Raw genomic sequence first — 16,944 nt, 5'->3', positions numbered from 1 at the left:
AAGCAAAACCAAAGCACAAGACTAGATGAATGTCTCAGAGTTATTGACTAGTGGAAGTGAACAAATCATCTTAACTTCAGTGCAGCCAAAACAAAGAGTCTCATATGTGTTTCAAGCTGCATCAGTATGCTAGGCGTCTGACGCACCAGGGCAGCATAGTGTTGACGTGGAAGGGGTCAGCGTAGCTGCCAGTGCGACTTGCTCATCTGTGCTCCTGTTGCATTCTCCTGGCTTCCCAGCATTGCCAGGGCCCTCCACGTTGCTGGTCTGCTGCGTTTGCCCCCTTGGAGACCTCAGGATCCTCCTCATTGGTTCCACTTTGCTGCCTCATTTTATCACCTGGAGATAGAGGGTCGTCCCAGCAGCAAGCCTTCTAGCAGTTCTCCAGGCGGAGCGAAAGATGTTACAACATGACCTCTTTTGCTTCCACCTCCTCTACCTTCCAACGATAGAGAAGAGAAGGGGCACAGAGCACATGGGCCAGGGAATAAAAATCCTTTTGTCGCACAATTTGAAATTGTAATCAATAACTTGCTGGGCTTTATAAGGTAATATTTCCAGATTCTTTGCCATTGAAGTAGGTACTACATTTCTACTTGATCAATCAAAGGAGAACTCTCCTCCTACAGTGTGATCACTGGAATGGGCATAATTAGAGAGCAATTAGAGCACAGAGCAGACATCTCAAAGTACCAATACATTCGGGGACAGTGGGCACCCAGAGCAAAGTAAGTGTTAAAATACTTGTGCACTAAATACACTCGTGATGTTCTAACATCTTAGCAGCTTGTTTTAAAATTGACGCATTGTGTTCCATAGAACATAAACAGCGATTTTACAAAATAGAACACATTCTTTAACCACACACATATTTCTATATAATTTTGTTAGAAAGTGCCACTTTAAAGACTATGATCAGTATCAAGGGTTTGTTTTTACACCATGGGACTAACAAGAATTCTAAACAATGAGTATTAAACTGAATAAAAGCTGTAAAATATTCTGTGAGTGCAGTAAAATATGCAATTACCATTTTACAAACTTTCTCAAAGTTGATTTCCTTCTGAAGAGCTGTTTTGGTGACATCGTCTGGCTTTACTTCCTGTTAAATAAAAAACATTTGGTGAGCATCTTGTGGTATTCTTACTCTTCGTTACCAACTTTATTCACATGTATAGATAATTAAGGAGTTTCAACTCACTGAGAGTTCTCGTACCTCCCTTATGTAGTGAAGCATATAAACAGTGCCACTGGAATTATGTAGCACGAGAGGACCAAATTATGTGGTAACGTTGACTAAATAAAGCAGCAAGAATAGGCAAATTATGTGGCATAATGCACCCCATTTTGTGACAGCATTACTTCATTATTTAGTCCTTCTCTCCTATGTTAGCATTGCATTAGCAAAGACTTAATCTCATTAGTACCAGTTTAACACTCAAATATAAAAATAATCTACCAAAAGGTGACCAGTCAACCTTTAGGAAGGGGCTTCCACTGCGCGCAGGATTTATATTAACTTTTGATTCATCTTAGCTCGAAAAACAAACTTTTTTGTCAAAATCTGCAAATTATGCAGCAGATGATGGATTATGTTGCTAATCCATAATTATGTGAAAATGCTGCGTTCGTAGAATCACATAATTCTAGTAGCCTGCATATAATTTAGGATGCACCTAATTTAGCAACTTCGTTCCTGCTTCATGAAATTGTGCGAAAAAAGGTACCTCGCACTAGCCGTATGATAAGGCAGTGTGTGATTTCCATTAATTTTGCAGTAAAGCATCCAATAAATTGGTATTTTCCATTTTTAGAAAGAAAATCAATTTAAAGCGTTTTGCAGTGTCATAATTTATTTTGCAGGTAAAAAGAAATCTTTTAATCAGATTGTTTTCGGTTTTACAGCATAAAGAAAGCAAGGTAAAAGAACCCCAACGCATAACACATGCATTTTTAAAGACACTGCAACGCATGTTCAATGGGCTGGAAGAAAAAGGTAAAAAAACGTAGAAGGTCTGCAGCAGTGACTTAATCTCAGGATGTCCTCGATCATTTCCTGGTAACAAAGACCTGTGAGTTACAAGACCCTTGGAATGGGTGGCGTTCCACAAAGGTCAATGTGCATGCCTCATTCATTACTCCCCAAAAACCAAGACAATGTAGAAATGGAGCCTGGGTGGGTCGGTAGTGAAACGACTGTCTCTTTATACCCAGAGTACACGTATTCATATTCATGGAGACATTTTACTAAACACAACTGGGAGGCTATAAGAAAGGCAGATTAACAGACAAAAAAGTGTTAGTTATCCGAAAATAGCGACATTCAATAGAAATAGCACTGCTATACGAATAGTGTGTGGTCCTGAAGTTTCTTATAAACCCAACACTATACATCTACAATGTGCACTGATCGTTGAAGCAGTTGTAAAACAACGTCTTCATTACTTGCATTCTGTTCCATGAATTCTATGTAAAAGTAGCCTTCATACATGACCGTACATACCGTGCTGCTGACAAAATACTGCAGTCTGCCTTCAATGTGCATACACACATATGATGGTGTAATACCTCCAGTACACAACTTACCCTCCCTAATTCCGTAATTAGGCCAATGCACACAGCACATTACCCACCACCATGACTTAATATGCTCCCAGGTAGTGTACCCATCACTCTAATGTCACGATCCACCCAAGCACTTGCCTCATCCCTCTAATACAGTAATGCACCAAGTACATGCTCTCTCAGTCTAAGGAAACCTCCTGAACATGCGTCCACCCCTATAATGCCTCAATTCACCCCAGCATGTGGACACACATTTCTACTGTCATAATCCACCTAAGCGTGTGCACCCCACTCTAAATGCTATATTCATGACTCCAAAAGATTAATCCAACTCTTTAAACTAATGATCCACCCCGTGCTTCAATACACACATCATGACAATGCCCCCTAATGCCTTAATAGGCACCCAGCATGTGCACCCACCAACATTCACATCCAACCTTCTAATGCGGTACTGCACCTTCATCATGTATTTCTTCACCTCTTGTAGTAATTCCACTATCATCATGCACATCCGCATCTATCTTCAAATGATGCCACTCCCATCAAGAACATCTGTATCTCTTGAAATGATGTTCCTCCCATCATGAACATGTTCACCTCTCTTATAGCAATGCCATTTCCATCATGCAAATCCTCACTTCTCTTGCAACAATGCCCTTGCTAGAGAGATCTGTGTATCATAAGGAAACATGTTTCTCAAGTGCGTAGCTGTAGCTTTACTTGTAACTTTTGACTCTTCTTACTCCGTAACTCCCAACATAATATGCACAAAAAGCTGGTTGGGAACTTGCGTGTCCATCTCACTTCATTAACATAAAGGACATTTTTTCAGGTTCCAATATTATTGCGAACAGATCATTGTCATCAGATGTGTTGGCTGCATTAGTCCATAGTCTGAAAGTATAATACCTAGAATGCAGAAAGCGACCCACTCAGACGGCTGTGTTTGCACCAGCCTTAGAAAGCAATGCATTATCCTAGTAAGGTGTACGCCCACTTTCCTCTTCGTTATTTAGACTTTTTTTTCACATTTTAAGAGCTTGCCTTGATTCTCATTTTTTTGTCTTTTAATGAGCATGTGGAAAGCACATTTTGTGATTTGATCATCAAGAACGCATCACGTGTAACATGGAGATCACAGACTTTTATATATTATTTCGAACTCATTGGATTATTGCTTTTATGACAGAGATCGTTTTGTTATTTGCGGTCTACAAGTTACCTTCCTAATTTAGCACCATGGAGCATCAAGGAGCTGCATGCAAAGTGCAAGGCATATGTTTAGAACCTAATTGTTTTTCTACTCACTCTTTCATTTTGCTAAATTTGCTAACATGGGGTCCTTTGGGTAGTAATGAAGTCTTACTAGTAGGACTACACAACCACTGCATTACGTTTTAAATCCAGATTTATCTTCTCCAGACCAAGCACTTTAACATAATACATACCATTATGGATGACAAGTGTATACCATACCTTGTAACCCTCATTGTCCTATGCAACATTTCTTGAGTTCCGGTGTTCAGAAATTACAACAGGACAACCTTAGCTCAGCATATGGTTTTCGAACTGGCAATGTGTAACGATCTTTTTTTTAAATCACCAATCAACTTCTGGAAGATTTATTCTCATGTGTTATTCACGACAGCGGAGCTGCATACAGCACAGCCTCTCAGCCTCTGAAAATGGCCCTCCAACTGTCAACTGTAGAATTCCACATACCCTCACTGGTCATGCATCATTCTATGCAATACTGAGGTAGAATTCCATAGAATGCAAATAACCCTTTATCACAGAGTACCACATTACTTTTCCCCTTGAAACAAAAATACAAAAACAATTATATAATTGAACTAACATGCTGATAACTTATAATATTTATACAAAAATGAAAATGAACCAATAACCCATACAAAAAGATATAAGCTGTTCCTTAACCCTACCACAACAGTTCAAAACTGCATACAGATAAAAGCAAAAGAAAATGCAAATAAACAAGAATAAATATACAAAAATAAAATACAAAGCACACAATACAAAGATGTCACCCTTAAAAATTGAGCAGGGCAAAGACATTTTCTGCCACAAATTGAAATACACGATGTGAAGTAACTATTCCTAAAAGAATCATCTTAACCTGCTAGGTAACCTTCTTACCTGATTGATTCTACGAAACCCAACATTTTCATCCTGTGGAATCGAGGAGCTAATTCTACCACCTTCTTTTGCTTCAACATCACTTCACTCTGAGGCATCAACTCAATCTGATCCCATCTATATTTCATCACTCTTCCCACATTCCACAAATTGCTTCCATTAACTCTGACAGCATTTCCACAAAACGTGTCTATCACAACAGGACCACTGAACTTTTCTGATAGGAACCACATCAACTATTTTTAACTTTAATCTCACTCACCACAGACTGACTGTCATTGCTTTTTGCTTGGTCTTTGCCATAGCAGTGTTCTCCTTGACTGTCACCTCACATTCCTCCAATGACACTCAAAATGTTATAAATTTACCCATCCAACTAGGACATATCTTGATGAACGGCTTTCTTCCTCTCAACAATTTGAAAGGAGACATTATGGAACTTTGCAGGTTAGTATGACAGAACCATATCATGGAACTCACAGCATTCATAACAACATACTTATTCGAGACAGCCCACCAAACAGTGAACCACCACTGGATTTATGTACTCCGCTTGACCATCGCTTTGGGGGTGGAAGAGAGACGTTCTCAGATGCTTGACATCTCATGACCTTAAGAAACTCTTCACCTCATCATTAACAAACTGGACACCGTTGTCACAATAGAAATTGTGGAAAACCTTCTTGCATGAAAATATTCTTCAAAAATGTAATCAAAGTTTTCGCATTAGGCTCAGACACAAACTTCACCTCAAGCCACTTGGAGTACATTTCAAGACATACGTAATGGTTTGTTTGATGATCTCATCAGCCATGCCTTCCGTCCTCCACTCTGCTTCTTATATGGCACTCACCTCCTCCAAGTCTATAGCAGCAACCAAACAACTTTCCTCGCAACTTTCATCATCCACATCATCCTTTTCTTCCTAAGAGCATCTAGATAAAAAATTAGCTGTTGCATTCCTGCGCCTTGAATGTGAACAATATCAAAAAGAAATTGCAAAAGTTTCGTTAACAACCTGGCTATGCGAGGAGTTTGATCTTTTACCTTGTCTCCACCTAAAATAGTCATCAATGGATGGTGATCAGTATTTACAGAGAACTTGGTTCCCCACACATAGGGCATAAATTTACGAATAGCCCAAAAACAAGATAATAGTGCTTTCTCAATAGTTGAGAAATATGTCTTAGGCTCCCAGAGCACCCTGGACGCATCCCCAATGGTGTTTTCAGCCACTGGCACATTCTGAGTAAGTACAATCCCCAATCCATGGTTGCTGGCATTCACAGTTATATAGCAAGACAATTTGGGATTAAAAGATTTAAGAACTCTAGAAGTCTTAATCCATTCAAATGCCTCCTGACAGTTGATAACCCACACAAATGACACCTTTTTTTAACGATCCAGTTAAGGCTTTAAGATGAGAGGAATAATCAGGAATAAATATCGCATAAAATTCACATAATCCAAAAATGATTTTAGACTTGTTTTATCTACGGGTGCCACTGCATTGAGTACAACATCAATCAACCCTGGCCTTGGGTCAATGCCATCACCCGAAACAACATGGCCTAAATACTCCTAAATACTTTGTCTTTGAGCTATTCACATTTTTCCATTTTGAACACAACCCCTTTTTCTGACAATATGGACAACACTTGGTCAAGAATATTATCATGTTCTTCTATGGATTCTGCAAAGATCAACACATTGTCCTGAAAACCAGCAACTCCTTTAATTTCCTTAAACAGTTGGTACCTTATTCACTGGAATACTGTGGCGGCTGATGCCAAACCAAAAGGCAACCTGCAGTATACTGGAGCGTGCCAAATGGTGAGACAAAAGCAGAGTAGTGCCTGGAGTAGGGCTCTAAAACCTCCTGATGGTATGCTGAGGCCAAGTCCAATGGGAGTCCATCCATATAGCCTTGTTGAGACTACGCAAATCAATGCAAACCCTCAATTTCCCGGTACTTTTGCATGCCACCACCAACAGAGACAATCAAAGGGATGAATCTATGGGCTCTATAGTAGTTTTGTCTCACAAGCTTTCAACTCTTCCTCTAGATTATCTGACTGAAAATGAAACCCTACGAAGTTTATGCTTTATGGGAATGGACCACCCTTAAGTTTTATCTTATGACAAAATCCCTTGATGGTCCCTACATTATCTGACAATACTAAGGGATGTTTGGATCTTCTTCTTCCATGTGATCTACACAAATGATCAAGACTTGGTCTTTTGACCCTGGCCTCAAACCATTTTGAAAAGCCCCTGGTAGAACCACCCCAAGATGTACAAACTCTTGATTGCCACATATATTTCCCCAAACAGTTTCCTTACCCTGGAAATCAAAGTGTCTTGGAAAAATCCAGCTATCTCAATCTTCCTACCCTCATAGGAGACAGAAGCACGATGTGGGGTCTCTAAACCTTTGTCAGGCCATTTCTCCTGAAACAGTTCCTATGTAACCATTGTAATGGCTCCTGAATCAACTAGCAATCTAATTATTTCCTCATCCACCACTACATCAATGTATGGGTCAACACAATCTGACGGATCACCTGACCTCTCCCTCCTTTATTACTAGAACTATGTCTCTCAAATAATTCTGTATTTTGTCCTAACTGGCATTGGCCTCTACACCCGATTACCCCATAACCACATGAACTTCTTTGCATGGATTTCTCTTAGGACCCTGACACACCTTGGCAAAATGACCCACTTTGTTGCAGTTTCTGCATGTGACCAATTTTGCTGGACATGCTCTACCACCTTTACTCAATCTCCCACGTGCCCTACTTTCTTTAGCTCGGACATCTTTAGTACCATAGCTGTCTTTGACTTTTACAACATTTACAGTATCATTTTCTTTCTTTACAGAGATCGGAGAGGTTTCAATACTTTTGGCAATACGCAATGTCTCATCTAAAGTAGGGTTGCCCAAGGACAGCAATTTTTGTTGAATCTCCTTGCTATTAAAATAACTAATAAATTGGTCGCAGACAATCTGATCTGTAACATTTTCAAAATTACATTTCGCTACGAGCCTTCTAAGAGATATAAGTATCCATGTTTTCCCCAGATAGTTGCTTCCTCATAAACATTTGCGACCCAGAACAATGATGCTCGGTTGTACATCGGACGTAGCCTTTAATTTCTTTATGGCGACCATCTATTCAATCAATGAAATGAAATGAAAGGTGAGGTTTATATAGCGCAACTGTCACTCCTGACAGAATCTCCTGGCGCTGCAGATAACTGAGACTGACTGTAAGTGTCCGGGCTAGATCATAGCCAGAGAGCAAACATCCGTTAGGCCGAAGATCCAGGTCTTAAGGACTCTTCTAAATAGATCTTCACGTTGATCGCTCTCAATTCCTTTGGCAAGTTATTCCACGCTTTTGCTCCCAAGACCGTAGCTGATTTCCCTCCTTTAGATGACAATTTAAACCTAGCTATTGCAAGTACATTTGCAGAGCTAGATCTTAGTGTCCTTGTTGTGGTGTGTGATTTAAATCTAGTGGAGAGATAAGCAGGGCCTACTCCACGAGAAGCTCTAAAAGTAGTCAAAAGCAATTTAAACAGGATTCTTTTATGAATCGGGAGCCAGTGCAGAGTCTTCAATGCAGCAGAAGCAGACGCTCTACGAGGAAGTCCCAAGACCAGTCTGGCCGCTGCAGGCTGGACTACCTGAAGCCTCCTCAGGGAAGACTTCTTCGTCCCTGCGAGGAGGCTATTACAGTAGTCCAGCCGTGATAATATAAGAGCTACTGCCACCGTTTTCCTAGCTGCGAGCGGGATACGATTAAAAAACGTTTTCAATGTTTTGATATAGCCGAAACAGATACCTGTTAATTTTGAAACATGGGGCTTAAAGGAAAGAGAAGAGTCAAACAGTACTCCCAGATTTTTTGCAACCTCAACCGTTGAAAGAGGGGCTACAGTATCATCTGGCCACCAGTCTTTGGGTCGGAACAGATTGTTTTTTCCGATGGGAAGGATTTCTATTTTGTCAGTGTTACAGCAGAGATGGTTGTTGTTCATCCATTTGATAACTGCCGTAAGGCAAGCTTTAAAGTTTTCTTCCGCTTTTGTCAATCTCTCTTCTAATGACAGAATAAGTTGGGTATCGTCAGCGTAAAATGTAATTTCAATCCCAAAGGACGAGATTAGTAAAATGAGCGGAGCCATGTATATATTAAACAACAGGGGACTGAGAGAAGCCCCCTGTGGGACACCCGTAGAGACAGTGAATTCAGATGAAAAACAGGAACCCAAAGAGACAACCTGTTTTCTGTTTGACAGAAAAGATGTAATCCAGGCCAATGCCAGGTTAGTGATGCCACATGATCTTAATCTGGCTAACAGGATGTCATGGGAGATGGTGTCAAATGCGGCAGACAAATCCAAAAGGATCAAGACTGCCTTCCTGCCACTATCCGTGATGAATTTTAGGGTGTCTGATATTTCAAGTAAAGCTGACTCTGTTGAATGTTTTGGGCATAATCCAGACTGGCGGGGATGAAGAATAGATGTAGACTCAGTGAAACTAGAAAGTTGTTTGTACACTATTTTCTCTGTGATCTTACCCAAGATTGGTAAGAGGGATATAGGCCTATAATTAGATAAAATTGATGATTCGACGTTCTGTTTTTTTTTGGGGGGGTTTTACGATAGCAAATTTCCATTCCTTGGGTACAATACCCAAGGCTAGGGAGAAATTCACTATACTATTGATAATCGGGTTCACAACATCAATGATGTGATGTACAAGAATTGGGGGACATGCGTCCAATAGTGAACCAGATTTACAAGCTAATATAGCCTCTTTCGTTTGGACTAATGTAGCAGTTTGAAATGATTGCAGGACAGGAGAGTTCATTCCGTGGTCTGGTATTTTTTCGTCAGTGAAATCTTGAGGCCTATAAGTCTCGAAATTCCTTTGAATGTTCTTAACCTTGTTATCAAAGTAAAGTGCAATTTCGTTGCAAAGTGCAAAAGACGGAGGGATAGCAGAATGCAAGGCTTGAGGATCTGTGAAGGATTGTACAATTTTGAATATTTCTTTTTGATTGTGCTTAGCCATAATGATTCGGTTGTGAAAGTATTCTTTTTTAGCAGCTTTGATAGCCAGATTATATTGTTTCCTAAATGCTGTGAAGATTTGCAGATTGGTTGCTTCATATCCCCTTCGCCACTTGCGCTCAAGCTGTTTGCTGTGCAGGTGAAGATCTACCAGAACTTTTGAGAACCAGGGGTCATTGTGAATTTTCTTTTTAGAAGCTCGAGTACCTCCTTTTGGGGGATCCAATTTATTCCCTATAGATGTAAGCCAGTTGTGCATTCTAGCCGAATCCTCTCCCGGTTCCCCGATAAGTACAGGCACCGTATCTTGAGCTGTAGCTAATAGGAGGGGGTTAGAGACTAGCGAGTGCCAATTCAGCCTGAATGCGTTGGTAATGCTACTATCACTTATGCCTATACTAGATTTTTGAGGAATTGAGAAGGCGAAAGGAATAAGGCTATGGTGAGACCATACCTGTGGCATTGGATTGCTAGTCTGTAAAGACTTAAGGTTAGTGCAGACTGTATCCAGCGTGTGCCCTGCACGATGAGTTGGACCTTGGACCATTTGTTTGAGGCCCAATATAGAAATCATTTCTAGGAAAGATGAAACTCCTGGGCTATTATCACATTCCAAGTGTAGGTTAACGTCCCCAAGCAGTGTAAAGTTCGAATATCTAAGCACTACCTCACTAAGAGCATCTCCTAAAGATTCTAAAAAGGCATTGCAGTTGCCTGGAGGGCGATATAGCAATACCCCAGAAAAGGAGAAAGTGTTATTCATGGTACAGCAAAAGCCCATATTTTCTGCTCCTTTTAGTCCTTGCAGGGTAAAGATCTTCAATTGTAAGGTCTCCCTATGTATGATGGCAACTCCCCCTCCCCTGCCGTCCTCTCTATCCTTCCCTCAATCAATCACCTCCCCTTCTGCTCCTTCCAAATCAGGTGTTTAAAAACAGAACGACCTTCAAACCCAACTGAATGCAAGAGAAGGTATTGTCTTCTTTATAGGCAAAACTACACAATGCTATCTGGACCTATGGTAGGTTGCTGCAGAGCATTATGGATGCACTTTTCACTTGTAAATCCTCATAATACTAATGAATAGAGATTTAATCCAACATCTTTCACTTATACCTTGATTATAACATTAGCTGAAACTTCTCGACCAACGATTATTCACAATTTCTCGGATACCCTCTTGGCATTTATGAGTATACTTAAAGCTAAATTCTTGGGTATTATCCGCTCAACTAGATACTGAAAAAGCCATTATTGGAATCGCGATATTTCAATCTTCCAAACAAATATCACTATAATCAACAGTATTAACCCTATTGTTTTCTGACTGTGCCAATTATAGTATTGGACATAACTGCTGACTTGCCTCTTTTGTTGCATGATAAAATTCATAAATCTGATACACCAGTATAGATACTGTCACAGCTATGTCACATCTCACCACATGTCCCACCATTTATGCCTTTCATCCTCTCTTTTTCTTGCATATTTTAAGTGCCTCATCTGAGTGAACCGTAACTGCGTGTACACAAGATTTGGATACCAAACCAATCAGGCTACACTGCAATTACAGTTCTCTTAGTATATGACAACAAAAACCTGATATACAAAGTACATTTTATTGTATAGTTAATAAAAAACATTACATAATGTACATGATGTTGAATGCCTATAGCATCCTTGAAAAAGCCCCAGGCTTGCAAGCCATTAGAGGGCTGAAAATGCTGACTGTACCCTAGGACTGGCTGTGCAACATGAAACGTCGACTAGAACAAAGTAAGAAAATAAAAAATAAAAATTCCATCTTGATAAATTGCCTCTCTTTGTTTATACTTATTCAAATTGCTAATGTTTATTATGTTTCTGTAATTATTATATGCAAGCATTTACAACAACAACATACCTAATTATGGTCGTCCATGTAGGTAATGAGGACTTAACCACACTACGGAAATGTTAAGAGCATAACCCACAATTACCAGAGCATAGGTCTGTAGCTCCAAGGGTCCGCTATCACTTCTACACAACAGCACATCATCTATGTATAGTCAATTTAGATCAAAGCAACATCTTTCTTTCATCATACGTTTCAGTTTCAATGCTTCGGGCTTCGCCAGACCTTGCAAACAGGGAGAGGTTGTCGGTGTCAGAGATTAGTTTGATACAGATACAAATTCAGTCTACGTTGCGAAAATGAGTTTGCTGAAATGCTTACAAAAGGATAGTGTCTCTTAAGGTACTAAAAAGGAAGTAAATGGAGCCAGAGTGTGCTGAGGACATTGAATATGTTGTTTCTGAAGTTGGGAGAACTAGTCATTATTCAAGTGATGATAGTACTGCTAACACTACTGTGCATCATTCTAGTGAGAGCTTCTTCCGTTTCCAAACAATACACTGCCTTCTGCTCCTACATATGATACAAATGAGTTCAAGGGGAGGACATGACAGTTGGATTACTGAGCACAAGCAATATTTCAGCAAAATAATTAATTGGCTCATTGTTGAAAAGAAATAAAATTGGGTTGCCCAACATGTAGATTGCTAAAGACAGTGGATCCAAAAAAATTCCAAGGCTTTTGACAAGCACTAGAGTGGTTAAATTGGAATGTTACTCATCATGGAAAATACAAAGGTAAGCAACAGATGTCTTGACGGACAAAATCATAGAGCATACATTTTCAACAGCTTATCTCACTGCTGAGAGAACTGCACAAGAGTCCTTGATACAGAACATGGGAAATCAAACATCTGGTATATACTGCAGAACAGGAAACAACATGGCACGATATGTACAGCGTACAAAATAGAGAAACACGGAAGGCCATTTGTTAATATGTTACTGGATGTAGATGTGCTGAGATTAAATATGGCCGTGTTCTTCACAGTAACAATTCATGTGCTAATATTTTACACCACATAGCTTCGGACAAGAAGGAAAAACCTAAAAAAGACATTTTGGAAAATAAACGTAAGATATGCTTGTTAATTGATGAATCAACCACATTTAGTGGGCAATAGGTGCTTGTCCTTTGCTTGTGGGCTGCTGTCGTAAATTATTCCGAAGTGTGTCCTTTCCTGATGTCATTACTGCTGTGACAGTGTGTCTACACGAGCATGTTTGATTACCCTGGCCTGTGATGGTCCATCTGTTAAGCTTGGGAAGTAGGCTGGAGTTGCAATGCAGCTTCAGAATTGCTATAAAGGGTTATTTGTGTACCACTGTAGCAATCATCACTCGGAGCTAGCATTGGAACAGGGTAGGAAGGCAATTTCAAGGATAAATTACTTTCAGATGTTCTTTGATGAGCTGTATTCTCTGTACCATGCCTGGCCTAAAAATGTAAGAAAACTGAGGCAGTGTGTTAATGAAACTGAGCATTGTTTTCTTGTGACTGGAGGAATTCTTTCCATTCGCTGGGTTACTTCCAGTGAAAGGAGTGCAAAGGATGTTTGGCAGAGATTTTCTTCACTACACCAGCATTTCTCAACAGGAGCTGCGGATTCATATAGTAATTCTAGAAAGCAAAATAATCTGGCCATGACAGTATTCTCACCTCTTGCTCATTGTTAAAGAATGTTGGTGGTTTGCTGGAAGCTATAATAAAATTGAGTGACTTTTCTTGCCAGCTTCAAAACCATAATACAACTCTTCCAGATACTGAAGAATTGCTGACAAGGGCAGTCAGGGTATTTGAGTCGAGGATTAACCCCCCAGCTCATACACTAAAAACAGTCATGGACACCTGCAGCAGTCTTTCTTTCATGGGTGTAGCCGTACAATAAAAGAGCAAATATCCAATGATAAATGCAGCCCAATTCTACAGAAACCTAGCTGAAAATGTAGATATATGATTTTTCACCACAAAATCTTCCTTTATCAACACTAAAGTGGGTGGGCATACCTCAAGGCAACAACATGAAATTGTTTACGCAGCACATAAAATTCCTTTATCATGAAAACTGGCAACAATATGGAACTGATATTTAATATGGTGGAAATGATGTGAGGCGTTGTGGCAAATCTTGAGAGTGAAAGTGGTGGATAGTATCATGGGATTTAGTGCGTACAATGAGTGGAAAGCTGCATTACATATCTCTAGATTTTAAGCCATTGATGAAAGCTGTTGAAACCATTGCTGCGTCCACCAGTGAATATGAATGTAGTTATAGCTGTATAAATGATCTGCTCACATCAAAGAGAAATGATCTTTCCACTAATCACCTTAATCACCTGTCTATCACATTTTTTAGGTCTCACCTAGCGAACGCAGCGCATGCGCTGCTTTTGCCTTGACGAGACTATTGTTGTCGGTTTTGCTAGCGAAGGGAGACAAACCATGTGGGCGCCCGGACAGCCGATGTGCACACTCGCGGCGTCTGCATAAGCTTGGGCCTGGACAGCACATGGGCATGCGCACAGCGTGTCTTTCAGCTTGTTTTTTTTTTATTATCAGGCAAGGGTGACTCTACTTCTTTTTGGAGTGTTGGATCACTTGGGTGACCTCATTGCTAAAGGGCTTAGCATTACAGCTGGCAGGCATCTTTTTAAAGTCTTTAAGGCACTTGATTTCAAATCAAGGCTGTGCAAGGCCTCTGAAGTCTGGCGGAAGGTCAGAGTGATTTCGTAGGTGACACTAGGGACGGTCAGGTGCCCCGTCCCATAACCTCACCTCGGTAATCCTCATGCACGACATCAAAACACTTCGCACCCAGGCCCAAAACAAGCACACTCCCTACGGTGTAGCTTGCTACCCGTGCGGTAAGCGCTGTAAAGCCTCACACATGGGTAGTAAGCACTATACACATGCTGCACAGCATGACAGCCGGGTAATGGCGTATCAGTGCTCCTGCAGGTTACCGAGGGGAGGCATGTGCTTGAAGTGAGGCCCTGTCTTGGGTTGGACCTGACTGCCATCCCAGCATGTGCCAAGTTGATGAAGCCTGCACAGGTGCCATGGCCTTATTGGTGTGGGTGAACTTGCGTATGTAGATGAGGCGATACATTTCATAGGTTGATCAGGAGCCAGTCACATGTGGAACCAACATTTGGACTACCCGAGCAGCCCTAACTGTAATTATTGCCCCTGTCAGGCGGTTAAGAGTTTCTTTGAGTGGCGACGCCCCCAGGGCATTCATGCTTTTGAATGAATACCTCCCACGCCCCTTTAATTGCGCTAAATGAAAGGTGGGGTTGGGGGACAAGGTGACTCTTGAGACCTGCCATCCAAACCTGCGTGGTAGTCATGTAAGAGAAAGAAAGGTTGCTTTTGTTGTGTGTATGCAGGGTGAAGGGTTCGGCCCTCCGCCTAACCCGTGTCAGCTGTGGTGTATTGTCCGCCATTTTGGATGTATTGGCGGAACTTAAAAGAACAGCATGATTATTGCCGTCTCGTGGGCGTGCAGTGGTGTAACTGTGCCGCAGTGTTTGTAGCGGAGTTGCTCATTTTTCAGTGCCCCCCTGGGGCTAATCTAGCATTGTCGGGGGGTAATGCTGGCTCTTACATGGATGTCTCACTTGTCAGTGGCCATGCACTCCCCACGTGGGCTGATAGTGCGAAAGCCCAGCTGAGCCGGGGTAGAGTAATTCAGCCCACAGTGCTTCTTTAAAGGGCACGGGACCAGGGCAGAAACAGTCATTTGTTTATGTGAATGTTCTAGGCGGCCTAGGATGGGACAGTCACACATGCCTTGATGCAGCTTTGATAAGTTGTCACGGGTGGGGCAGAATCAGTCGTAAAGTGATACAGCTTGGGAGGTTTATCGAGGGCGCATGTCACTTGCATGTGCAGACTGCCAAACCCAGACAGGGCAGTGACACAGATGTCCCTCGGAGCAGAGGCGTGTTTTCATCTTCAGAGCCTGTCTCTCTCTATCTACCTCTCTACCTTTCTCTACTCCTCACTCTCTACTCCTCACTCTCTATCTATTCACCCTCTACTACTCTCTACTACTCACTACTACTCATTCTCTACTACTCACTCTTTACTACCCTCTACTACTCTCTACTACGCACTCTCTACTACGCACTCTCTACTACTTTCTTTACTACTCTCTACTACTCTCTAATACTCTCTCTCTCACTACTACTTTCTACTACTCACTCTCTCTACTCACTCTCACTACTACTTTCTACTACTCACTCTCTCTACTCACTCTCTCCTCTCTACTCACTCTCCCTACTCACTCTCTCCTACTCACTCTCTACCTCTATCTCTACTACTCTCTCTACTACTCGTACACACATATATATATATATATTCACTGAAAAAACCATAGGTTTCACACATGTTATAGTTAGCTGTACATTTCACTCGTAAAAAACCAATGAAATTCCCCCGTTATAGTTAGTGCAGGCAACTATAACTCACGCGACCGCAATCCTCTGCTGATGCTAATACTGTATTTAGACACTTATTTGCCCATGTCTTCTTCCATTAAATTTTAGCTATACATATATTACAAATATTTTTTTTTCATAAAGACACATATGTCATCAGCAGAAGATTGCGGTCGCGTGAGTTATAGTTGCCTGCACCAACTATAACGGGGGAATTTCATTGGTTTTTTACGAGTGAAATGTACAGCTAACTATAACATGTGTGAAACCTATGGTTTTTTCAGTGAATTTGCAAGGTTTTTTAAATGCTAATTCCTAACTATAACGTGTGTGAAACCTATGGTTTTTTCAGTGAATTTGTACGGTTTTTTAAATGCTAAGTTACTTTACGCCATTCGTGGCGTGCGCGCCCAGTTAACGCAGTTCGTTCCGTGCGCGCACGGTGCGCTTTGCGCACCGTGCGCGCACAGTGAGCACGCGGTGCGCTTTGCGCACCGCGCGCCCACTTTACGCAGTTAGTGCCGTGCACGCACGGTGGTCACGCGGTGCGCGCAGCCCACGTTATGCGGGATGGACCATGTACGCACGATGCGCTTCGCGCACCGTGCGCACATGGGGGACATATTATGCGCATCTTTGTGAAATTTATTCTTTGTTTATTTCTTATCTGTGATAAGTCATGCACAAATGGTGCCCTTCGGGCACCATTTGCACACGGGGTGGGGAGGGTGTGGATAATTTTTTTTAAAAAATATTTTTACCGTACGCGTACGGTAAGCGTAATCGGTGATTTT

General features: G+C 41.3%; 1 protein-coding gene across 3 annotated transcripts in view; it reads right to left on the bottom strand.

The window, feature by feature from the left end:
• Positions 1-16,944, bottom strand: part of SRFBP1 (serum response factor binding protein 1) — a 446,408-nt gene that overhangs the window by 172,734 nt on the left and 256,730 nt on the right. For all 3 annotated transcript variants that reach the window (XM_085632663.1, XM_085632662.1, XM_085632664.1), the window contains one exon: positions 1,031-1,102. In XM_085632663.1, coding sequence (XP_085488789.1) covers positions 1,031-1,102 — 72 coding nt within the window. The remainder of the gene's footprint in view (positions 1-1,030; positions 1,103-16,944) is intronic.

Source organism: Triturus cristatus, chromosome 2_1 (assembly GCF_964204655.1).
Source record: "Triturus cristatus chromosome 2_1, aTriCri1.1, whole genome shotgun sequence".
Classification (NCBI taxonomy): domain Eukaryota; kingdom Metazoa; phylum Chordata; class Amphibia; order Caudata; family Salamandridae; genus Triturus; species Triturus cristatus.
The sequence above is the reverse complement of the archived record's forward strand: the minus strand, read 5'-3'. Positions and strand labels throughout refer to the sequence as shown.